Below are 26,013 nucleotides of genomic sequence, written 5' to 3' on the forward strand. Positions count from 1 at the left end.
ATTCATCCAAGTCTGAGCAGTAAAAAATATGCTCTCTGTAGGTTACTGCAGTTTGTGTAATACGCAATATAATCAATTTATTTAAATCCCTACAAATATTTTACAGAAAGCATTTAGTATTGTCCATATTCATTAGTGAAAGAAACTGGCAAATGTTTTAAAACCCTTAAAATCCTTTTTGGACCAAATATCTAAAAAGGTTTGAGAGGTAAGATAGGCCATCATTTAAAATGGTAAAATGAAGCCACCAGGTAAAAGTCTTAGGAAAAACACCATTTTTAGTTTCCAAAACCTGAAACATGCAAACTAAAGCAATATCCCCTAACATTATGCAATTTTTGTCCAGATTTCTACATCATCAAAACATATGTGGAAATAATAAAAGGTATTAATGAGTAGTTTACTGCACCACCAAAAGTTGCTTGGAAACAGCTTGAGGAAACCATAACCATAAAGAAAAGTTGTCAAGTTGCAGGTTTGACTAGCCGGCTGTATAGAGAGATTTACACCTTGGATCATACTTTGTAGCGCCATGTAATATCCTTGGTGGTCGGGGGTTTATCCCACAGCATAATGACCTAAATATATCTCTAGACCCTGTCCGCACCGCATCTTAGTAGCAAAGATGAAAAATGTTAGGCTTCTAATAACGTAATGGCAAGTATAGCATTAAGTCAGTTTTGGATGAATTGAACAGAAAAGGGTGAAAGCAAATCAACCCAAAAAGTGCAAAATGTTTGTGGGAATGCTCTGGTATTGTTGGCACTTTTGCAAAGAATGTTTTATCTGCTATATACTCACAATATCTCCAATATCTCATTTATATGAGGATTTTTTGTATGACCTGCTGTAAAATCTGCCCACATGACTGATCCAAAAAGGATAACCCTTCCTGACTGCCTCAGTTTGGTATCAAGCAGTGCAGACAATTAGGATATGAGGGGCTCCCCATTTTTCACATTCTGAGTTCAACACAAGTCCTGGAATACAAAGAGGTGTGGGGTCTGTAAGAGTAGACTCCTAAACCTATCATTCCTCCCAATAATGATAGACTGGTTCTTACCAAGAGACTCCAGAAAAGGTGAAAGTCCAGAATTATTCATCCCCCAGACCAGGAACCTGAACTTCTGTCAGAAAATACAAAGTTGTTGTGATGTAGAGGAAACTCGGTCTGGCTAAACTAAATTGTAAGCAAACCTTATGCTGAAGTCTGGAAACTTCTGGACTAAAAGAGCATGTGAGCAGAAACAAGTTGGTGGAAGACATGACTGAAGGAGAAACCACCCTACTAGAAGTAAATAAATGGCCTGAAAAGGTTCCAACGTCAACTCCTTCTAGTTAGAATGTAGTCAGATCCTTGCCACATCTGGCCCAACAGAGCAAAGCTGTCCCCTGCAGCAACTTAATAAAAGGAGTATTCCATGATGGGAAACCCTAAATGTAGTAAGGGAGTTAGAAGTAGGGGGTGCTTGTCTTTCAAGGGCTGGACCAAAGAGATCCTGTGCCTTTTACAGGTGACTCAGTCATTCTTGGAGGCAAGATCTGTGGATTGCTCTTCAGTATAAATGCTCAATACATTGGGATAACTAGCAGACTTCTGCAGGATAAAAGCTGAGTGGGATCCAGCAGGCCATTACGGCTGAAGGGACTGAAGTGGTCTCTGTAGGGACCACTTTGAAAATATTCTATCAATCAGTTTGGCAAGGTAAAAGCCAAGATTGGGTAAGCTTCAACTGAGCCTGAAGGAGACTTTCCAGACAATTTAGTGGTTTGACCTATAAATTCAGGAATGCCTTCTTTCATAATAGCAGTCTGATTTGCAGGGGTTACTGCCAAACCTACATAGCTTGTAGAGGACATTGACAAATTATTTTTCATACATAAACAAGATTTTATTTCCATACATGCATTCATTTCCTAACAGCTCTTGCCTGTGACAATATAACCTGGAGGTGAGGACTTGTGTCCCTTGAAGAATAACAAATAAATACCTCAGTATTTTTTTTCAGCCAAGTGTCTTATTACCGATCTAATCTTACAAAAGGTAAAGGCGTTGATCTGCCTTCCAGCCAACCTCATACTGATGCAATCAGAATATTTCACTTTTGATTCTGACATCTGAATCTATCAGTTTACCAATCCTTGTTTTTAGTCCTTTGAAATAGAAAACAACACATTTAGTGTGTTACTCAGTAATAGAAATCTGAAGAGCCTTCATTCTGTATATTATAGTTTAAGAAAAAAAATAGTAATTTCACACAAGTATAACAGTAGAAAATGCACACCAGTATTTTAAACATTTGTTAGTTTTTTTTATTTCTCTGGATATTTTCCTGTTTTCATATATCTAGGCACGAACCAAAGACCGAATGTTTGACACAATGTACAAGAACCGGTGTATTCTACAAAAACAGGAAGCTTTAGCCTGAGAATTGTATTATGTACAAAGAGCGCCCATCACTGAAAATGGCTGCCCCAACTGAGCAAATCAGACTTCTGCACAGGGCAGTGGAGGAATGTGTTCATAACCCTTTCACTGCAAGAGATGTGATGAGCTTTAGGGGAAATGTTGAAAAGGTTTTTTTTTTTTTCTTATATCCTATTAGCACTGTACAAACATCAAGAAGGAACATTTTGAACAAATGTCTGAAAAACATAGGTTATGGAGTGTAATAAAGGAAAACTAAATCCAGAGGCAATGGGTAGATACTTGTAATAAAAAAAAGTTGTGTGTAAGTTTCTCTCTGCTGATCACTGTGCAAGGGGCCATGTTGGACATCTGGAAACCAAGACCATAACTTGTGTATAAGAGCAGAAGTGCAGCTCTTTGACAAAGCACAATCATTACTTTACTTGCAGCATTACTGCATTACAGGAAAACATTAAATTAAGTTTTAAATCTGGTCATAAAGTTGCATTTATTTCCCACTCAAAAAAACTACCACTAAATACTCAACTTGATCTAGGAAAGTAACACAGAGGTGACTGGAGGGAGCAAACTTATGATTCAAATGGCACCCAAGATTTCATTACTTGACTCTAGGCAAGCCTCTAAATTATGGGCTTGTTCCTACATAGGAATTTCTAATTGTTTAATACATCTGGTAAGATGACAGCACAGCCAGGTCTAAGCGGTCACATTGAAAAATACAGCCTGGTAAGGACAGGGAAGAGCAGTATTTAGATAAGGTTATCCTTATTATCCCATCATCTAAATAAATTCCTTGTTTATGAATGATGGCAATGAACAATGACCTAATCAGAGCTCCAAGAAGAAACTGGGAGAGTATAGGGCGATAGGAACAAGAAAACCATCGACTTATGGGAGCTGCATGGGAAATCACAAATAGTGAATTCATAAGAATAAGTTTTGTTTTTTTCCTGTGTGGGATAGAAAGAACCTCTTTGTGCAGTGCTGCCCATTGCCTTGTTGAAATTTCTCCCTTCTTAGCAGTGGGACTAATGCCCCGACCACAACTGAAGGGGAAATCTCTACATGGTGGTATTTGTATTATATAAAATAACCCTTTATAATGATTTTTAGGATTATTATTTCCAATGAAGGTGAATTAAAATGAATATAACCGCACTTAGGACAAGACATTCAGCAACTCAAATTCTTAATACAGAAAAATGCTGAACAAAGGGTCAGTGCAGTAAAGGTTATCACAGGGAGCAAAAATCATTATCTCTTGTCAAATTGGAAAGTTTAAATTGGTTTTATGTGGCAGTGCAATAAAAGCTGAACTCCAGGCAGTGTACCTATTTAACTCTACCAATCCCCATACACCAGAGCTCAGACTGGGTAAAAAAGAAGCAGCACAAGGAGCTGTTTATTGTGCTTTATTGCTCACCTAGAAACAAGGAAAATGCTGATGGAGAGACCACAGACTGCTAATGGAGTTGTAATAAAATACTACATTTGAGAAAAGTCAGATCTCCAGCCTGGGTGTGCTGTGTGGTAAGGCTAGGTAATTCTCAAGCCTTAATGGACAGAAATACATATTAGTCTAATTGTAAACAACTCTAATTTGTGTTTTATCTGTATGAGGAGTTGGTTGGCCGGCATTTACACTTGGGCATAATTGGATATATCAATCAGAAAAGGAAAGAAGTTAAAACATTATAAAATGCCAATATTCTAGTTTAAAAAATACAGAACTATTAGTTGCTGGAGCAGGTCCAATAAATATTAGTTTTAGTCTGGGGAAAGGTTTATAATATACAGTAAAAAGGAAACTACAGGAAAGGGAAAAATGCCAATATTACCAGTCCGGCAGTGATGTTTAAGTGGCAGCTGATGGGTCTAGCTCTATGAGGGAGCACAACAACTTACCTCTTCCTTGTCAGTGAACAGACTAAATTTCTATGGCCAGGACACAAAATGTAATCACCAAGTTATCTCTGCACAGCTCATAAATATGCAATCTTACTATACAGGAGCTTCACAATTCTTTTCCATATCTATAGAATATCTTCACACTATACAGTGATTGCTGTCTTTGCCCCTCCCCCCCCCACCCCCCACTTTATTTAAGAAAACCAACCCTCTTCAATAATGCCTAGATACATACATGTGTGCTACATCCATAAACAGTGCACAAACCAGATTTCATAGCTAGGTAGCAAAACAAGATCGACTGAGTTAGTGTACAGTATATATAAGAAGTGGGGCAGAATTAAACAGGACATTTTTGCAGTGAAAGAGTTAAAAACCTCAGCATTCTCTTCCCAGCCAAGCTCTCCATCAGTTTCATGCTGCTTTGGACATTCCTTTATATACAGCAATATACAATAATAATTATTATTAAATGAAGTACAATAACCACAGAGTTAAAATACCGTTAACGGTTTATCAAAGTTCCTGTTAATCCAAGTGGTACACATGGTGAACACAAGATGATGTCCCTGCTGCAACCTTTCCATAGTGCACAGCTGACTATAAGCTACTTTTGTTCACAGTCCTGGTGACGGCCAATGTGGTCCAGAAGTCCTTGGGGCTCATGAACAGGAGTTTCTGAATATTTATATTTTGTGAAACTGTTTTACATAGCATTTCCTCCTTTCTTTTTACAGTCTATACATCAGGAAGAAATAAGCAAGCAAAATCCTATTACATACAAGTAGTAATAAAATCCTTAGTGGTTTTCACCTGTTTTCCTAAGTCACAGTTCTCAGAGTTCAAAGCTCCAACCCTCCTGGGGCTAATGAGGACTGGAAAATAAAAATCCTTTGTGCAAATGTCCATCCCTTTGGTGTAGCCCTATTACAGCCAAATGACATCTGGGTTTAAGAAATGATGAGTCTTACTAAATATAAAGGTGATGGTGTCAGATTGTGTTACTAAATTTTAACCCGGGGATGCAGGTTTTAACAAAAAAAGTTAATGAAAAGGATTCCTAAACCAATCATAAGCAACAGGTAAACATTCAAGAGACTAACCAAATGCAAATCGCTCCAGGATATTACAGGTCACATGAGGACCATGGATAAAAAAGTCTAGGTGCCTATAAACTAAGGAAAGATGATTTTTTCGTTTTTAAACTTCATTCTAAAGGGCACCAGGGCTTTGCTTGGACATCTGTTCTCAGGAAATAACTCAACTCTGCATCATTTCTTGTCAGTTACAGTGTGTGAATCATGTTGAGCGATATTTCTCTATGATGACTTCAAAGGGCTTCCAGAAAACCCCCCTAAAAAAATGGATGCTTATATGTTTTGCTGAAAAAATTGAAGGAGGCTTTGGTGTTTTCACTCTCTCAGGAAACAGCAACTTGACACCGGTGTACACAGCTCAGCTTTAAGCTGCCATGTGGTACCCCACAGGTACCAATACTTTAGTGACATCCTGACATCTTTGGAAGATATTACTCAAGCCTCATGCATCTGACAGGCAGCTCTGAATCCTGTCAATCCACTGCTGGGCCAGCAAAGGGTCGGTTGCACAGAAATTATAAACCCGCCGAGTTGTTTTCAACTGCAAAGAAAGGAGAACACATTAGTAAAATTGCAAAACTGATAAGGAATCAATGGAGAAAGCATTATAAGAATTTCCCATTTAGACTTACATCAAAAAATGACCTTTCATCCACATTTTTGGGAGCGCCCAGTGTTGAAGTACCTGAATAGACAGACTCTACCTCCGCCAGGTCTATCTCACCTTTACATTCAGTGTCTGTACGGCTCTCATAATAGCGCAGCTAATAGAGGGGAAGGAAAGAATAAAGTGATATAGAGTTTTAAGCAAAAGAAGAAAATTTAAAGGTTTCCCTTAAAAACACAGAACAAAAGAATACGAATATACTTGATTGTTACATGCAAATACCAGAAAAGAGGAAACATTTCCTCCCTCATATTTACCTGAAATAAATCACACATTACAAACTTCCCTGACCACACTGAATCTGCATAGGGATATCGGGTCACAGACTAAAACCGTCTACAAGCTGAATGAAGTTTACAATATACCCCAACATTGTACTGTATGGTAGGGAATTGAATCTCCTTTTTGGCTTTTGAGTAGCTTCAGAGCAGGGGTGTCAAACTCAAATACACAGGGCCAAAATTAAAAACTTAAGACAAAATCGAGGGCCAACCTTGAAATTTTTCCTTCTCATTATATATAGACACTTTTCATAGGGAAACAAAGAGGTTTTGCTTCACATTCAATCTAGAACAAGCTTATAATAGAGAAAGAGGCATAAACATTTTTTTTTATCATTTTTTTTTTAAGAAAAAATCTTATGCCTCTTTATTTGCAGCCTTTTGAGTTAAATTTAAATGGTAACCTTTTTGCATAGGCTAACAATAATAACAATTTTCTTCTATGAAAATCAAACCATTCAAGTCCATGCCTTGGAGTAGCAAGGAAAAGTACAGCTGAGGGGGAGTGCTGGAAATGCCAGACACGGCAAATGCGGGGCTGAATCTTATTATGTGGCCCGCTGCTTAAACTCCATCTTCATTGAAGTAGCACTGCTACTACAATTCTGACATCGCTTGTGTCTATAAAACAGTCCAATGCGGGGCCACTCATAGGGCCGCTGGTCTATAGACGTGAGTAATGCCGGAATTGTAGTAGCGGAGCTTTTTCTATGCAGTGGCAGGCAAACTGCAGTTCCTATTTAGGATTCCTTTGGGGGCCAAAATAAAAAAAAAAAAGGACATTGGGGGCCAGATTTGGCCCCCTGCCCAGAATTTGATACCCCTGCTTTACAGTATGATCCCAGTATTGTTTAGTAATGTAAAAAAAAAAAAAATAATGGCACTTTCCCAGCTGTTGGCAGAAAGTAGTTATTGCCTGTATATGACTAAAGCAGCAGTGTTATTCTGATGGAAAGGATCAATCTATGCAAACCACATAAAATAAGCTTGAATGCACAGGGTACAATTTTGTTTTAGTTACCTGATGTTTGGTCTTATCCAACACAAACCAACGGGGTTTCCAAGGTTTCATAAAAGCTCCTCTCTTATACAAAGTTCCTTCGTATGACCTGAGATGACAAAAGTATGACATTTATCTCTCCAGCATTTTCTCCAATGACCAAGAAATAAAATTCTGTATGTACCGCAATCAGCACCGCACAACACACACTGAAGAACATTTATCAGGCAAATTGGCAACAAATCAGTCTGTGACAGATTTGTTGGTACAGACAAGACAGATTTTCACACAAACATATGCACAGTTAAGTGTCATGGACAAGTTTTATTCAGTCATACTGCTAAAGTAGAGCTGCTGATGGAAAAGTAAAAATAAGCCTATCCAAGTATCATAAATGTGCCTGGCATTCACCTCACTGCTCTGGGTCAGCACTGTTTAGTTGTGCATGGAAAGCAGGGATCATGTAAAGAAAACAGCACTGTGATAAATGGGGTAAACTGTCCCAAACTTTTGGGTAATTCATATAAATTAATACAATGCTGGCTTTCCAAATAACATGACCATGGTATATAAAAATCTGAATTTCATTCCCCCATATATATGATGCTCGTCATGGACAACAATGATTTGAGCCTTAGTGTAAGTGTCTATAAACGTTTTCCTGCAATATGCTGTGTGTAGAACACAACTCAAACATAGGTTTTTAAAAACCTTAGACATTACACTAGTTGCAATTTCTGACTCAAAATAAATGACTCTTGCTCTATCACATGTCCTGGCCTATTTAGAACACACTCTACAATACCTTGTTATGCATTATAGTGCACATTGTAATGTCATTACCTGTTTTCTCTCTCTGCAGTGTTGAACTGATTGTATAAGGTACTAGTGCTGTTGCGAGCTCCCAGTTTCCCTGCACTGGTAGGAGTACTAGCGGTGCTTGGACCACTTTCTAAGCTCAGGTTCAAAGTAGATCCCACACCGCTCTCCTGAAGATATATGCCTAACGAATGGCGCTGAGAGGACACATTTGATGACATCAGCAGAGCGCTTGACTTCTGTGTTTGGATGAGGGGAAAAAAAAAAAAAAAAAAAAAAAGATCACACTAGTTATGCTATAATGACAACAGTATTTACACTTGCTTCAAATCCCAGTAACCTATGTAGAAAACAAACCACAAACTAAAAGCAAGAAAGCCATGTACAGGTATGCTCACCCGACTCTCATGTCGGACCTCTGTCCTGTGGACAGCTTTGACCTTATCCCAGGATTCCTTCCAGCGCTCTGGTACAGGCCGCAAATCCATCTCCAAATTCTGCAGCTCCTGTGAACAAAAAGGAAATGCAGTGAGCCAACCATACACATTACAGATGTCCTGTGGAGTCTTATCTATAAATGTAAAAAGCTCTTCGGGGCAGGGTACTCTCCTACTGTATCACTGTTTGTATTCGTCTGCATTTGCAACTCCTATTTAATGTACAGCATTGCGTAATATGTTGGCGCTATATAAATCCTGTTTATTAATAATAATAATAATAATAGGAAGAAGAAGAATCCCTACCTATTGCTACGGACTAGACTTCAATATCTAAAAACTGAGCCAGAAGCCATCTAATTCATTAGGTTGGAATAATTTAGAAATATACAACGTGATCAGTGTAAGTCAGTAAGTAAGTACGATCAGTTCGATCCATTAAAAAAGTCCTTGTAAGTTTCTAGCACATACAACAAAACCTTTAATCTGACCTCTAGTAAACAAGTGATGGCATCAGGCTGGACACGCTGCGGTGCATGATAGGAAGGCCAAATGATCTTGCGTTTGGTCTGTGGAGCAGAACTGTCAGTTTTCTCGGGTTCCTCATGCCGGGTTCCCTGAACAAGTTCCCAGTCATAAGAAGGCCCTTCGCTCAAAGCCTCATGGGTATAATAATCCCATACACGAAGACCCCACACTGAGCTGTATGGACGCAGAACCTATAGAAATAAGCCATTTGTCAGTGATGAAATGTTTTAGAAATATTGTAGGGATTCAAACAGGAGACAGCAGTGCCTTTTCTTGTCCTTACCTCTCCATCTTCAGGGCTGAACATGTAGTTGTAAAACACTGGATGCTTCTTATTCAGCCGTTCCATATAATCCCATATTGATCTGCAAATTTGCGGGCCCCTTCGATCACCCTTTTCCTCATACAGAATGCCTACAAGGAACACAATGAGATTTCAAAAACTGGACTAGCGTACAAGCTATTGAGCTCCCTAAACTCTTTGAGATCAATTCACTGCTCTCACCTTTCTCTATTCTCTCACAGTCTGAGTCCAGCAAGAAGGTGCGGAAACGGTTTGACACATAGTGATATGCCAGGAACTTCAGAAAATACTGACTGAACTCAAACTCAGAGGGAAACTGCAAATGGATCTGTAAAAAAATGAAAGTGTAAAAAAAAAAGGCAAAAATATAAAAGTAATGAGGACTACTGCTAAACAACATGACCCAAAGAACTCAGCCCTATTAACCTTAAATAGTTAATCATCACTCACCTGATGCACACAGTCCAGAAACTGCAGGAAGACAGGAGTAAAGCCATTGCTCTGACTGGCTGCAGTATGTGCACCACGATGGCTGAATCTGTGACCAAATGAAAGCCATTCTTTCTCCAAGAGTAGCCGAAATCCCTCAATAGTCCGGTAATATGGATCAGACAACAGCTGGACTAAGGACACGACCTAAAAAAATAGGAGAATAAAGGCTGCTTTATTCACTTAATACAATGCAGTTAGCCTTTTCAGGCCATATAGATAGAAAGGTTGTAAGTAGAATTCTATCAGGATAATAAACCTCATCAATGCCAGTACCTGCGTGGTGAGGTCCCATCCGTCTTCCAATCCAACCAGAACAGAAGATCCGCTGTCTAATAATTCCACAACCAGCACAGAGACCTGAAGGAGCTTGTGAATCTGAAGAGAATCGGCATAAATAAAAGTCAGATACCAGGAAAAAGTTACAGGGTTTAAAACATGAAGTATTTAACACGTTAAAGCAGGCTAAACACTAAGGAAGTAGAAGAGGACAGCAGATATTAGATATAAATATATACAGGGCAACAAAGCCAGTAGGAGCACTCTAGTATATGTATAATACAAACCTGTAAAAGCCATTCCGAGTCCTCCAGTGTGCGCAGATATGACAGGTTGGGGTCTGAGGAGGGTGCACTAGGTACGCAGGCCTTCATTAGTTTCTTAAAACTGGCCTTCACTTGCCTTACATCAAAAAGCTCAATGGGAACCAGTTCCCACTGCTGAAGTGGGTCTTGCTTTACTCCCTAGCAAAGAAATAAGGGTATAAACTACAGAATGCACAAAGTATGAATTGTCAAACAATATGTAAACTAAAATGCTAGAGATTACTTCACAACTTCAGCTATGAAAGACTTACTTTGAGCTGTGACTTGTCACCTATGATGTACAGTGCTGCTCTGCGGGGTGTCAGTGCACTCTCTGAGGGTCCTCCATTTTGATGGGGGGTCAAAAGCTCTCTTGCAGCCAATCGCGTTCCCACATCTGTGTTCATACCATAGGCACTTAGTCTTCCAGTCCCACGCATGCTGCCCCATTTACCTATAGGGATATTAAAGGTATACTGAAAAGATGTAGGGTAACTGGCTCAGCAACCATCCATTATTCCTATTAGTTGAACTGCAATGTCAGTACATTAGGCTCAAGCTTAGCAAACATTAGGGAGGGGTACGGGGGAACCACAGGCAGATTAGATTTTGTTACTGTCAGAGACGGTCAGAGACTTTATACAGCAACCGAGTTGTGTTTTGGCAAGTTACTGCTGGAAAGGAAAGGTAAGGAGGGACTTAATACTTGTTTTCTTCTCTGGTGTTACCAACAAGATATATTCACTGACCTTGCTCTGCATAACTTCGCTTCACTGCGGGGTGCCTAATACCCCGTACTGAATAACCTGGTTTAGGGAGAAAGTGGCATCTATGTCAAAGAAGAATGAATGAGGACAGGAAAGTGTGTGTGTTTGTAGGTGTAGTGCAAAGGAGGGGTGCTTGTTGAAACAGAACAAGGCACACAACAGTAAACTCTATTTCCAAAGGAAAAACAATAACATATCCCAGTTCAGTGAAATAAGTTTACACCTGAGAACATTGTGTGTTACAGAATCAGGCATTAAATAACTGGGCTGAAATAATCCTCTTACGAGCCAATTAAAAGCAGGTGTCCAAAATATAAATGAAGAAGCAGCTCCAAATGTAAAATGTGAGATGAAAGCAGAGAGAGATTATTCTGTCCAAATAGAAATGTAGGTGAACAAAACAAAGTGACAATGAGGTTCTGAAGTTATTTTAGATGAATGGCTTTTGTAAGCACCATACACACTATACCCTAAAATCTCAGTAAATGTCATGGGTCAGTGAACAGAATAACCTGCATTTATGTCCGTACAACCAAACAATTAGTAATCATACCTCCTCGAATGTCCTCCTTCCCTCCCATCACCTGCTTCATCAGAGAACCCAGTTTGGGTTGACGTTTGTCAGGAGAATCTGCAGTAGAAACACCAGCTTATATTCCATGGACAAAGCTCAGCTAATTACAAGCACCACTTAGAATACCATCACCTTTTAACCAACAAAATGATTTTTATTTCTGCATTTTTTGTTTTGGGTTAAAAAAATGAAAACTGCAAAAATATTAAATCCCATGCTTTATTATCTTATACAGCCAGACTGCAGTAAAGAGAACCCTTGACAAAGTGAAAAAATATGAACGATAATCTGAATCTCTGCTTTAATTGTTATACAACAAAACCTTACTAGTCCTAGAAAAACTTTGTGTCCCATTACTTCTGTGTATTGCTTCTGTTGGAGGGTGACATGTCTGCTCTGGAGGTCTGTGCTGCAAGTCCCTACAACTAAGCTGTCTACTCCCCTCCCTGCATTCAATGATGATGACTTTTATCATAATTTCCTATATCCGAAGGTGACATGTCTGCTATGGAAGTCTGAGCTCTAAGACCTCACATAGGCTGTCATTTTTTCTAACTGCATCTAATGTTGGTGATTTTCATGTTTCTCCTCCATCAGAGGGTGACACAACTGATCGGTAGATAGAACCTGTACTCTTTTCTACCTGCAGTCATTGCTGATGTTCAGATTCCTGCAACTATGAAAGCATTCATTAAACTGCCTAATAAAAGTGCTTACAGTAAATATTACAAAACAAGGCAGTTTTATGAAAGCTCCCTTTACAGCAATCCAACATCTGTCATAAGTCACTTTTATAATAAACTTAGAAAAAAAATTAATCCACGAAAAATTTAATATTAGGCAAATGTTCTTTTTAAATTTTCTGCATTTTGCATCATTTTACATTAAATATGTTATTTAGAACTTCTGTCAGTTCTGGTAATATAAAAATGGTAGCTTCCTTTGGTGTGGAAGACACAATTCACTGTGCCATCTTACAATAAAATAAATTAAAGTCCCACCTCTAGCTGAAGTATTGATAATGCTTTCCTGTAAAGTAAAAGGCTGCTTAATGCATTGATAATTATAAAAATAATTTTTATTTGTTTCTACACCATCTCACCTGAGCTTGGACAGGACTGATAATTCTCTATTAGCCTTTTACCTGCTCATTTGTTTGAATTTTAACCTTTAGCCTCAAGAGCGGAAAGTCTTGTCATCTCCCTTCCAATCTGGCATCTAAAACATGTTAAGTTAAATGCATATGCAGACTGAACCATTAGTGAAAACTGCATATTAAAATGACCAAAAGACCTATAGATCCAGGTAATTAAAGTTATATGTAAATCTTGTCGAGTTGTTAGTAGATTCCCATCACAACGATGACCCAATAGGAAGATTTGGGAAGTTGGAGGGGCAAAACTGATACAGCAGAAATTATCTCCTTAAAGAACTCCAGGGGAATTACATATCTACACGTATTTATGGCTGCAGATTTTACACACAATACTCCCTTTCCCTTTGCAGGCTCCATTTGTATATTGCTAGAACTGAGACCATATCCAGTTAAATGGTAAAGAATGCAGAAAAAATGAGAAAGGGAGCAAACTATTTCAGAGCACTATATTATAGATAATTAAAAAACAAAGCCCTCTACTTAAATATATAAATGCCTATGTCTGTCATTAGACTCAAGCATACTATAAATTCAGCACACATGATCCATCATTCAAAGAGCCAGTGATGATCAGATAGATGATGTAGTTAAAGATGACAATAAAATAAAATAAAAAAGTGCAGATTTTTCTAGTGCAAAATTTTTAGGGATAGTCCATTTGGAAGACACCGAGGTGGCTATAGTGTGGAGATTAGTGCTGTGTGCTCTCTGGCCTGGCAACAGTGATCCATGGGTGAGATACACGGACCCAAAAGCTTTAACATAGTCGGATTTAAATAATTACATAACAAGTCATTACCACCAATCGCTTACCATAACAAGATAGGTAAAGCTAAGTAGAACTTTTTCACATTAAGTGGCCACAACACTACACCAAACACATTTAGTGAAGATGTGAATCTAAAATCCCTCTCATGCTTTTCCATGCAAGTCATGCAGCAGACAAATGTGCAAAGCGAAGTGAAAGAACTTTGAGACTACAATGCAATTTGTATGACACAGCATGGAAAAAAAAAAAAACAGTCAACATAGAAAATGTATGATGTCAGATAACAGCTCTCACCATAGAGATGTGCAGATGGGAATGCACTAAGGGTGTTGCGTCCACTCATTTCTGCATAGCGGGGCATTGAGTTTACTATGGCCTGGAGGTATTTCTCTTGCTCCAAAGACGTAGAGTCCGTCTGAGATTGGCCTGCAGATACAGATGTGTGTACAATGCTTTAGGTAGATTGCAATTCCTTAGACAAACTGTAAAGAATGGGAATAGAAGCACATTTTTAAGGTATACCTATAGTATTAGGAAACGAGCACTCACCAGTGGCAGTAGTGTTGGTAGATTTAAAAAGTCCAACAACGCCTTTCCCATGAAGACCTCCTGAGCGCAGCAGAACAGCTTTAGTCCGAGGACTGCGCCAACACACTACAGGAAATCTATTCTGCTTGTAGCAGCGAGATATCTTCTGTAGAGTGTTGTCCTGAATACTCTGTGGCACTATAAGCAATCCTGGGTAGCTGTATAATACATAAAGCAATAGAAAAAAAAATAAATGACATCAAAAAGGAAATTACCAAACCTTTTACATAGAGATATCTATGTCTAGCATAACTGACAACAAAGTGAACTGTTAAAACGGTATCATAATATACACAGTCAATTTAGCTAAAAATAAGGTTGCTATCCCGTTTACAGATATCTAGTTAAAAACTCTTATTGTTCCTGGGACACAAGTAATCACACGTAAGCTCACCTGTTACAAACTGCATACATGCGGTTTACAGTGGAGATTCTAAAAGGTTCATTTTTAGCACGAGTCAAGCTGTTACTCAGAGTACCGAGCCCCATTCTCTGATAGTCCCGGCAGCAAGCTCTCTCTGCCAGATTACCCCCTGCTTGTTTGTCAGGCGCCTTCAAGGTAGAAATGGTTAGTGTACTTCTTTCCATATCCTCAGACACTGCAATAAGAAAGTGACAAATTCTCTGCATTAACGATTACAGTAGTAGTCAATTCCTTTAAAGCTCACTGCAGACTGATTTGCATACCAAAGCTTTATTCATGTTATGTGAGAATTCTGAAATAAGGGCTAATTCAGGAATTTTCAGTGGTCACAGCTCTTAAATTCATGTGTTACATATATGTAAGCTCTTTAGATTTGAGGACAGACATATCTTCATTCATAATAAAAAAAAGTGACCAGACAAAGTCAGAATTCAAAAAATTAAATGAGATTCTGGTCCTATCTATCTATTTAAACTTATTTAAACTTGTTTAAACTAGTGAAAGTGAACTGAGGAAATGATACCCTACATACTCAAGATTGTGGTAGGTTGTGAGGAAAAATGGCAAACTGAAAAGCAATGGCTCTTTAACAGGCTTACAAAGCTCAGAATCTACACAGCAATGCAAGAGCTCACATTTCAGAATCTCTTAGCATACAAAGAAGTGGTTATCGTCAGTTGTTACTTATTTTATGATCAGTAAGCTTCCCTACAGGGTGATGATACCTACCAGAAATGTCATCACCCTGATGTTCCAAAGAGTTCTGACTACTACGGAGATCCCAGGATGGGGGACTGTACTTCCTGCGCGTCACATACTGCCTGCCAATTGTCTTTTTGGCATTCTTTACAAGGTTCTTGGATATTGTCCTTGAGAAAATAAAAGATTAAAATCCATACAAAGGAAAACGTTTATGAGAGGAGGTAAAAATGAAGAAGTATTACTGCACAGAAATAAGGATTACAACTTGGTATCTCTGCTCAGTAAGTGAACTATAACAAGAGAAAGGAGAGCGTTAATGATAACCTGAAGAATAACAAATCCACCATTACACCACACAGTTACAAGAGCTAAAGCCCAGCGGATGCAGGATTTTTATGAAAAAAAAAACAGCAATGAGCAAAGAAAGGGGTCAGTTGGACTGCTCACAGTGGTATACTAGCTGATATTTAGGAAAAATGATGCACAGACAACCAATTTTACCTGATATTATTCTATGTTAGCAACAGCACCGCACAGGACTGCATATGGATACATATGGAATGTATTACTTATGGTTTCCCAACCATGAAAATAGTGGAAAATTAAGGTGTGATCGCTAATGCTGAAAACACCGGTCAGTGAGCGCAAAGTGCACCAAAGCTGCTGGATGAAGGCGGTTGGGAGCATTGAGTCAACAGTCGCCAAATTTATTGCACAGATCTGAACTACTAAATAATATGGATTTGTTTTCAAACATAGATGTCACATATAGCACCTGTAAATGAAACTGCTCAGGTGAGGATAGGTGCTTAGGATACTTGGTTGACTGAATATACAGCAACAATTTTTCACATATCAGTTTTCATAAACATCCTTTAGTATACTACTTTAAATTCTAGGCAAGCAATAATCAGTTTGGATGCCTTTATTCACATATACTGGTTTCATCCAAAACACATTGCTTGAACTGAGACAGCCACAACTGATGACATTGTACCGTTGTAAACACGTTTCCTAGAACTAGACATTGTACAGTAGCAATGGGTGATCAAGCCAGGTGCTTTCAGATATAGACAAGTCTTCACAATAATTATAATGAGAAAATCACTAAAAGATTTAAAGGGGAAAAAAAACCTTAAAAACTCAAATTGACTGTGGTATTGTACAAAGCAATGAGATAATTATTTAGGTTGGTCACTCCATACCACCAGCGGGTTATGTATATATTATATATTCTTTTACATGATACAGTAGGTCAGGTAAATCGTATATAACCAAGTATTATTACATTAATATCAAAGTTATTACATTAAAATGTAAATAAAACGGTCAGGGCCCTTTAGCTTCAAAAGGAAGAACTGAGAAAATCTAATCCTCAACATATCTCAAATTATGAAAATTGGTTAAGTTGGTAAATGTAATCGCAGTACAAACTATTCAATAAACAAAAAAATGCTCTGTAAATATTATGCATTTTATTGCTTGCATGGCTATCATATATACCAGTTTGGAAGATCTTCTTGATATATATAAGCAAGGCATTACCATACTAGGCAGACAGTAGGCTAATGGGTATAATGGACCCAATACCAAACCAATGACTAAATAAGCTATTCAGAAACTGTTTAGGAACTAGCGATACCTGTTGTAAGCCTTTAATTTGTGGTGTATTAACAAATAATGTGTCAGTTCCCACTTCTGCACTTTATAGCATGCGCTGCCATCATTATTACTTCTGAACTCCCATATCAGACCACGTTATTCAGACCATGTATCCCACTGGATACGTAGTCTGAATAACATCTTGCCATCAGACAGTTCAAATTCTAAACATTAATAAACAGATTAATAATTACAAAAGTGTTAACGGTCTCTTTTTTACTGTTACAGCAGACATTTAACACTACTACAACAATAATGTAAGAATAACAAAGACATTATGCAGTATTATTGGCAATTTTCACCCAATGCTATGTAACGGAAAGACAAAGCTTCTGGAAATTGCCTCCAGTAGGATTTTTTTTTTTGTTAACCCTTTTGCTTCCACTGCCAATATAGAAATCAGATAGTTGGAAACAGCTGCACACCAGGAAGCATGGTTGGCACCATAACACCATGACCAGGCTGGCTGTAAATGTGGGGTCTTACGTTTCGGAATGGAAAAGGCCAACAGATAAACCCACAGCCAGGCGGCCTTGGAACACATCACTGACATGGAGGGAGCTACAGAGAAACACAGGGATCACTTTACATATAGGTCTTATGTACTATAAGGTTCAGACACAGACTGAATTCTTAGAGTAGGTATAGAAAATAGACTGGACTAGTAAACAATAAAGAGAAAATGGCAATGCAAGAGTCTGTAAGAAAAAAAGCAAATCCACAAGAAGCCTAGATCGGACTCATTCTATAAAACCAATACTTTTAGAAAATATGTGTTTACCTGGAGCTAAAAGGGACTTCACAAGACTTCTATCGCATCAGTACAGAAGGTATGATTATTAGAAAATTTGTACTTTTGCTCAGACACCTAGAAGAGATTTTTCACTTACTTAATAGAGGGATTCTTGTCCTTGGTCCTGGGTTGGGCAGCATGTGGAAGGGAGAGACCAACACTGAATGGAAAGGTCCCGAGCACATCTTGAGGATACCTAAGCTTGTGAAGTTGCTTGCGGAAACCCTCAGACACTTCAGATGGAACCTCCTCATCAAATGCCACTCGCAAGAGCTGCCATCAATATAAAAAAAAACAAAACATTACAACACAAATAGTTAATAAATGATGAATATATTTTATCCCAAATAAAAAAATGAAAGCAAAAATGAGAGGTCTATGATTTAGCACTTTAATGTGATAACATTATTGTCTTCTCAGTACTGTGCACTAAATTGAATGTATAAAAGATGCAATATTAAACATAGGGGGATAGGTTTTATTGACTGCTAAGTAAATTAAAAGATGTAGTGGCAAAAACATTTACTAAAAGTGACAAAATAATAGATGTGATAGCACAAAGCTATGAATGAAGAATACTCAGGCTAAATAATAGGAGATAAAAAAGCACAAGCAGTGTTGCTGTAGTTCTACTACTTGCCCAGTAGGGGGACAGTTACTGTTATATTCCAATAATCAAGATATTGATTGACATCATTCTATAGCTTTCTACCTGCTGACTAATCAGAAACATCCTGTTGAACGTCTTTACTTTGCAGACACACAGGAAGTTCTAGCCATTGCAGACACACAGGAAGCTCTAGGCAAATCAAATTTGAGTGAGGAGGAATTGTATTTATTAAAATAGCACTCTTACCTGAAAAGTACATGAGCGTAGCTGAAGTCCCTCTTGCAGATATTGGTCCACCTGAGCTGGAACACTGACTTTCTTTTCTTTAGTCAGAGATGCAATAGGGAAGGATCGCACTACCGACTGTTCCGACACTGCAAGAAACAAAACATTTCTGTTCACATCCTTATTATCCAAGTGATTATGTGTTGATTATGATTCTGTATTTTGCACATTAAAAATGTATTACATTAACACATTTCTGTAACTTAAGTACTGAAGCATGCATCTTTTTGTGTGGAAACTGTACTTCTGCTGTACTTTAACAAGCATTATTTATAATGTACCTGTGTAATTGTCTTTCAAAATATTCCAATATTCATTTAGGTTACCTAAAGGATCAACTGGAGTGCCTTTGAAGATGCAACGGTAAGTAGTGAGAAACAAAGCCCCTTCAGCTGGAAGTAGTGGTGGACCTCCAAGACTGCCGCCTGATGCCTCTTCTCTCCCATCTGGGAGAAGGTAAACTCTGAGGCCTTCCATTAGCAAGTCCTCACCAATGAGCAATGTGGGCCGCAAGAGTTTGGGCTGTGAGAAAGAAACAAGGACACAAATATGAACTAAAAGACAAACAAGAACACAATAGCAAGTTTAAAAAGAAAAGTACTAATGGTACAGTCATTTTTAAAGATCGTTACAAATTAATTTTTAAGTTCTAAATCTCAGACATAAATAGAAAAGCTACCATGCTGGGTACAGTAAGGTATGACTGGGGAAAATGATGACACTTACCTTCTGAATAGGTGGTAGCCTTTTACTCTCTCTGTGTACTGCATCCAAAGTCTCTATATGCATCTGGACAATGTCTACAAGAGGGTTACAGAAAGGTAAGGTAATTATATTAGCAATCAGACTTTACTATGTAAGATTATTGCTAACATATGAAAATGTAATGATGGTTAGGACATCAAATCTCCAATCACAATATGCATTGACAGAATCACAATCTCCCATTTCACTGTGCAAGTTGGTAAATGTCTTTGCAAGGCTGCAATCATCTAAAAATTAATTTTCACCTTACTAACTCCTGTGAATAAACACATCTCATGTAAAGAATATTCTCAACCCAACATAAATGATAATGTTAATCAATTAATAGTAATATATCAATTAAAAGCATTTCAGGCTGTTACAAATGAGACACCTTGGAGCATAATTTTATTTACAATTCTTTAAAAAAAAAACCTGATCAAACCTCACAGGTCATCAGAGACACAATCATTATTCAATCCATAACTGACCCGTGTATTTAAGGCAAAACCTTACATTTTTTTAAGCCATTCAATTAATAGAAGGTAATCTATCGTTATTTTTTCTTATTCCCTTAAATGTTGTGGTTTATTGAATAACTACTATATCCTAAATATGTAAGCACTATTCAAACCTTGGTGCAGCTAAATTAAGATATTGCAAAGACCAATAGAGAAATAATTGCACCTACCAGAAGGGTGGGCACAGATTTATTCTTCTCAAGAAAATGCGTGGGACTGAGTATCTTACAGCCCAATAATCTGCTGCTCACAATAAATCTAGAACATTAACCATTCCTTTACTTAAAGGCAAGTCATATATACAAGATAGCTACACAGTTTATAGAATACAATGAATCAGTCAGCAATATGACATATTTAGGAAAAACTGTGGAAGTCATAACAAGGCAGTATACTGAATTAAAAAAAAATGAATAATGAAATCTTAAAAAACCTTGTGCACTAGCAATAACTATTCAGACAAGTCAGCTACATTAAAGATGTGATCACTTCTGTTCAGACACGTACCAGGAATCATGGTGTGCAGGCCTTTCAAATGATCTGCTGTGACGCCACTCTCTGTACATACTTTGTCCACAAACCGTGTGATGAATCTGACCACACAATGTGCCACATCTGAGCTTTCTGAATCTTCAAACCCACTTTCTGTGTCTGCACTTTCTGCAACGCTGCCTGCCATGCTGCAAAAATTGAAAGACTAGCCTTTAGAATGTTATAAAATAAAGGAGAAGAATTCACCATAAGCAAAACAAATGCCTAACCTGTTGGTTATAAAGCTGTTGGACACACTTTCAGTATCTCCAAAGCCTGCTCCTCCTCTCAGAAGTCGGTTTTTAGAAGTGTCCAGTGGTAGGAGTAAGTAACTCATACGATTGGCATAGTGGATGGCCTGGCTGAATACCGTACTCTCTTCCTTTTGGATGAGCTCTAGCTGCTTATCACGTGGGAGTGTTGGCCACAACCGACACTGCTCTGCAGCCAGCTCCAGCGCTGACCTTACCTCTTCTTCCATTTCATCCTTACAAATGAAAGTATAGAACATTACTATAAAGCAGGAAAGCAACACTCAAAATGAGAAAAGAAAAATGTGAAATGTTGAAGATAAAAAAACTACAACAACCCACTATCAAGCCTTTTGTTTTGCAAGTGAAGACATTAAAGTACTCACAAAATATGTTAATAACATTTCATATTAAGCTGTCTATGTTAATTGATAACAGTGATATTGACTGAATAAACCGTGGAACACCCCAAAAATTTTCAAATTATGTCAGGAAGTGATTCATGTCTGCTACTTCTAGCTCCACACGCACAGAGAGATCCCACAAAGTATGTCTGTGTGTACATTTTTGCCCAAAGGACATCCAATCGTTTTAAGAACCAGTTAGGCTCCAAAAAGCAGCTTAGAATAGCTTTTTTTATAACACTCTTTTCAGCAATACTGACTAACATTAAAATCTAGACTCTACTCTCTATTATCCTTTTCAGATTCTTTAATGAGTTACAAGTCTGCATTACGCTGTACTGATGGGCAGTTATGATATAAGAAATACAAGCCTGGCACACGGATTAGTTACCGAGTTTAATGAAGACTCTTCAGAACTTAGGTAAAGAGACCGGATGTGGTTTTGGACATCCCCGTAAAACATGGATTCCCAGAACTGCATGTTGGTCCAGACAAGGTGCTCCTGCACACAGCTGTAAGCAAATTGTGTGATGCCAGGGCTCAATTTCTAAAAGCAAAAGGAGAGAAAAATAGTGCAAAAAAAGAATAAACAGTAATGAAAAATAAAATGCTGTGGAAATGAATGACATTGATAAAGTATTTATGGTCAATACATAGCCAACAATATTTTGCTTCAAAAAAGTAAACCAATTAACACACACACACACACACACACACACACACACATATTGAGTTTCTTCTACTAAACTCACCCTGCAGAATGCTGTGACGAGAGGTAAAAGAGCAGCAGCTATAGCATGCTCATCAAGAGGAGTGCAATCCTGTGAGAGAGAATGAACATGTGAGAAATATGAAACATTAGTGACTCTAACATGATAATGTAATAAATAGCAACTTACCTGTAAACAGCAGTTCATCAGACGTACAACAAAGTCAAACTGTTGGTGATCCAATACTGCTCGATTCTGCTGTACGTGAAGATTAAGCTCCTGTGTCAAACATTGTCTAGCTGCTCGACCTTTTAGTGCCCGCAGTACTGCTGGTTGCAACTGTAAAGAAAGAATTAAAGTCTAATTGAATGAACCTTTATACCTGCAAAACAGTGATGAAGTATAATCATTTGTGTTATTAAAATTGATCCCTGCATCCTTGTGAAGCCAGTGTGATCCTAGGTTGTACATGGAGATTTACCTTGTTAAGAAAAAAAACCCCACAGACATGAAATCACAATATTGTCCTATAAAATCTATCTAATCACGATAGTTACCTTCTTGGCTTCGAGCATTTTGTTCTCAAAGATGTAGGAAATACAGTTCCTCACAACTTCTAGTCTCCGGTTGCTATTAGCCAAGGCACTGCCATTTCGTTCCACAATTGCTTCTACAATGACAAAACAAAAACAAAAAAAAAAAAAAAAAAAAAAAAAAAAAAGGAAATTTGAACTAAGAAATATGAGAAAATATAGGAGAAAATGGCAGCAATACAAGGAGTTAGAAAAAAAAATTGAAAGAGAATACATGGACCAACAGAAAGTGAAATGAGAAAGATTGGCCAAGGCTGATGATAGAATTGAAAGAAATCTAATACACAAACCAATGGGTGGTCCAGGAGGCACCATGCATTTCTTTTCTGCTTTAACAGCTGGGGGTGCATTCTGCATCTTGGCAGCAGCCTGGTCCAAGATCCACTGTATGCTGCTTTCATCTAGCAAAGGGAAAGGCTTGCTCTGGGGTCGTAAATGACTGCCCTCTGCTGGCCGTTGTACTTTATGCATGCTGACAGCTGGGTAAGGGTTTTCCTACAAACAAGAAATCAATTTTGAGTACAATAAAAGCAAAGTAATAAATACAAAAAGGAGTCATCACTTAGACATATTAGGCAAATTACATAACTATGGTCCTAATAGTGTGGTAATTTAAATTACATTTAAATGCTTCCAAACATAATATAAACCATATCTACTTAAATCAAAGATTATGTAGACAAGAATGAAAAACATTCTTTGCAATTCATACCAGTTTACCATTTTTAGTAATCTCTTCTCAATAATCTGCAATGTATTATATTTTACACAGAAGGGTTTGATTATGCCCTCTGAATTCATCATAGAGGTGAGTCAAGAGTCTGCCACAGGGCTTTTTTGGAGCGCAGCTATGAAATCACTGCATGAGGTCAGGTAAACATTGGGTAATTTTTTCTTTGTAGTAACCTCTGGTGCTAATTTGTACATACATTTTGATAGAGCTTCCCAGAATACATACGTTTCGATAGAGCTTCTCAGCCAAATCCCTGATATACTTCATGAGATGTTTCTGACTTCCTTCCTCGTACTGGAGTTTTCTCACATCATAAGCAACCAGCTTTCAAAACAAAAAGTAATTTTAAGTGCACCATCTTGTTTGACAGGCAAATGTTACATTTTCTTGGAAAAAAAATTGTGACCTACCTCATCAAATAAATCCAGTGATCTGTATGGGGGACCTCTCTCTGTGACAAATCCTGCAAAAGCCATGCCTTCAAGAACTTTGGTTAGAAAGTCATCTTCAACTAATCCACGTTGACCTAAGAATGAGGCCTGGAGTAGGAGATGCAAAGTCATTAAACATGGTATTAAAATGCCACTGACAAAAAAAAAAAAAAAATGTGTGTAGACATGTGATGTCCTAATACCAGAACACCAAACTGACCTTGTGAAATCGTATAACCGGCTCTGGATGAACTCTGATCAGCTGCAGACAACAGCGATACCCTTGCAAGATCTGAGCAAAGAGACGAAGGAACACAGCTCGCACTTCCATATCCTGCCACAAAACAAAACACAAGAATGTTGCACTTTCCTTTCTGTGCAGAATCAAAAATTTAGATGGTGTTCATACAGAAAACAATAAGCGGACTGTCTTTCACCAATTAAAAAAAAAAAGTTTAATTGAAAAAACCTTTTTCAGTAACTATATCATAAAAATGTCATGTACACCCACAGCATGTCATTATCAGCCTACGTCCACCACCGTCATCCTTCTATTTATGCAGTTTTGTAGTATAGATCCCCATCGTTATGTAATGTCAATAAATGAGGACAAACTCAGATTAATTGCATCACAAGGCAAGGTAGTTAGGTGAGAAGAGGTCACATACTTTTTATATTATGTTACTACATTTTCCCACATCAGCAACGTGACAAAATTGAAAAAAAAAAAAAAAATAATAACCTGCATACGAAGAGTTGAGGCAGTGATTGACGATGGAGGGAATGCCAAATCAGCTATCTGAAGAGCAGGATCCAAGACCTAAGAAAGAAGAATGCATGCTAGGCATCCCAACCAAGATAAGCAGAATCCAAAATTTACATATTTCCAATTAGGAAACGCTCATTGTTTAGCATAGAATACATTACAAGTAGGCTCCCAGAATAGAAGATGGAAGAGTAAAGCTACGTACACACGGCAGATTTTTATCGCCCGATAATCGGCATCGGCCAATTATCGGGCGAAAATCTTCCGTGTGTACAGTCGGTGTCGTCCATCGTCCGGACGACCGACCTGCCGGATCCACGGACGATGGACGACAGCCGATCGTAATGAAAGGGAAGAGGAGAGCGCGCAGCAGGGTGCCGCTCCGTCGCTCTCCCCCCTCCTCTCTCCATAGAGCATGAACGGTGCTGTATGTACAGCATCGTTCATGCATCTTGCAGCCCCTTGTCGTTGGAAAGGATCGTGAAAGATCCTTTCCAACGACAAAAATTGCAAGTGTGTACGCAGCTTAAGAATGCTGGGAGAAGATTTTAATACATCAGCAAACTGTAATAATGGTACAAGCTAAAGTACATATAATCTGAATGCACTACTGGAGAACCATATCTCTCATAAAATTTAGATAAATTTATATCAAACAGAGCAAGGCATTGCTAATCTATCCATAAGCGAATGCTACCCAACTGGTTTGCTTTACACTTTTTTTATTACCTTTTTCTGTTTTACAATGTTGCTGTGGCCAAGGTTGCAAAGGCTCCCTTATCTGTCTGATAAGAATTCCAGCTGAGAGGCAACCTACATCATGTTTACATTTCCCAGATACAGCCAAAGTTAACAATATGTGGTGTACATATTCACCAGGAAAATCACAAAGTCTTTGGTCCGAACAAAGTCATTAAGGGTGCAAGAGAAAAGCTAGAGCAAATAATATTGCAGACCAGGGAAATCAATTTGCATTGATTTTCTAACCTGCCCTAGAAAATGAGCGCTTGAACTAACATATTGCTATGGGCAGTGCTTTCATTTTTCTTAAGACCAGGAAAAATTGGATAACTAGAGAAATACTGTACATGTAGGCAACCAGCAAGCATAAGCTTCTCTTACCAATGACAAGGCCTCTTGTATGTGATGAAGCAATGGCTCAGGCAACAAAGGAATTTGGACACATTCTGGGATAGTTATAGTGCCGCCATCCAAGTCTGCAATTACCACATCAAGCTGAGGAAGAAGAGAAATGTTAGCAAAGGGATTATTTATAAATCAAGTAAAATAAGACAAAAAACCGTATCAAGACATCTGGATGCCTGTTGCTAATGATCAATCACAATTCTGACAGACACATATTTACATTGTTATGTTACTAATCCCTACACAAATCAATGGTCATCTATGAAGACACTTTAAAACACACTAAAGACCTAGTTACAAAAAATAAA

General features: G+C 38.1%; 1 protein-coding gene across 6 annotated transcripts in view; it reads right to left on the reverse strand.

Annotated features, from left to right (window-relative positions):
• Positions 1–2,288: 2,288 nt before the first annotated feature.
• The window catches only part of SBF1 (SET binding factor 1), a 59,260-nt gene continuing 35,535 nt past the window's right edge, over positions 2,289–26,013 (reverse strand). For 2 of the 6 annotated variants that reach the window (XM_072401972.1, XM_072401971.1), the window contains 34 exons: positions 25,682–25,795; positions 24,536–24,613; positions 24,014–24,127; positions 23,773–23,901; positions 23,588–23,686; positions 22,920–23,124; positions 22,594–22,706; positions 22,226–22,375; positions 22,079–22,147; positions 21,718–21,873; positions 20,902–21,158; positions 20,648–20,820; positions 19,602–19,675; positions 19,202–19,397; positions 18,837–18,964; positions 18,078–18,253; positions 15,553–15,692; positions 14,794–14,998; positions 14,361–14,557; positions 14,106–14,237; positions 11,866–11,943; positions 11,295–11,351; positions 10,818–10,999; positions 10,528–10,704; positions 10,238–10,339; positions 9,923–10,108; positions 9,674–9,800; positions 9,452–9,582; positions 9,132–9,359; positions 8,602–8,709; positions 8,228–8,442; positions 7,406–7,493; positions 6,069–6,200; positions 2,289–5,977 (listed from right to left, as the gene is read on the reverse strand). In XM_072401972.1, the coding sequence (XP_072258073.1) occupies positions 5,879–5,977; positions 6,069–6,200; positions 7,406–7,493; positions 8,228–8,442; positions 8,602–8,709; positions 9,132–9,359; positions 9,452–9,582; positions 9,674–9,800; positions 9,923–10,108; positions 10,238–10,339; positions 10,528–10,704; positions 10,818–10,999; positions 11,295–11,351; positions 11,866–11,943; positions 14,106–14,237; positions 14,361–14,557; positions 14,794–14,998; positions 15,553–15,692; positions 18,078–18,253; positions 18,837–18,964; positions 19,202–19,397; positions 19,602–19,675; positions 20,648–20,820; positions 20,902–21,158; positions 21,718–21,873; positions 22,079–22,147; positions 22,226–22,375; positions 22,594–22,706; positions 22,920–23,124; positions 23,588–23,686; positions 23,773–23,901; positions 24,014–24,127; positions 24,536–24,613; positions 25,682–25,795 (4,815 nt within the window). In that variant the 3' untranslated portion in view covers positions 2,289–5,878. The remainder of the gene's footprint in view (positions 5,978–6,068; positions 6,201–7,405; positions 7,494–8,227; positions 8,443–8,601; positions 8,710–9,131; positions 9,360–9,451; positions 9,583–9,673; positions 9,801–9,922; positions 10,109–10,237; positions 10,340–10,527; positions 10,705–10,817; positions 11,000–11,294; positions 11,352–11,865; positions 11,944–14,105; positions 14,238–14,360; positions 14,558–14,793; positions 14,999–15,552; positions 15,693–18,077; positions 18,254–18,836; positions 18,965–19,201; positions 19,398–19,601; positions 19,676–20,647; positions 20,821–20,901; positions 21,159–21,717; positions 21,874–22,078; positions 22,148–22,225; positions 22,376–22,593; positions 22,707–22,919; positions 23,125–23,587; positions 23,687–23,772; positions 23,902–24,013; positions 24,128–24,535; positions 24,614–25,681; positions 25,796–26,013) is intronic. The other 4 variants (XM_072401974.1, XM_072401973.1, XM_072401976.1 and 1 more) reach the window with 2 other exon arrangements.

This window comes from Pyxicephalus adspersus, chromosome 2 (assembly GCF_032062135.1).
Source record: "Pyxicephalus adspersus chromosome 2, UCB_Pads_2.0, whole genome shotgun sequence".
NCBI classification, from domain to species: Eukaryota; Metazoa; Chordata; class Amphibia; order Anura; family Pyxicephalidae; genus Pyxicephalus; species Pyxicephalus adspersus.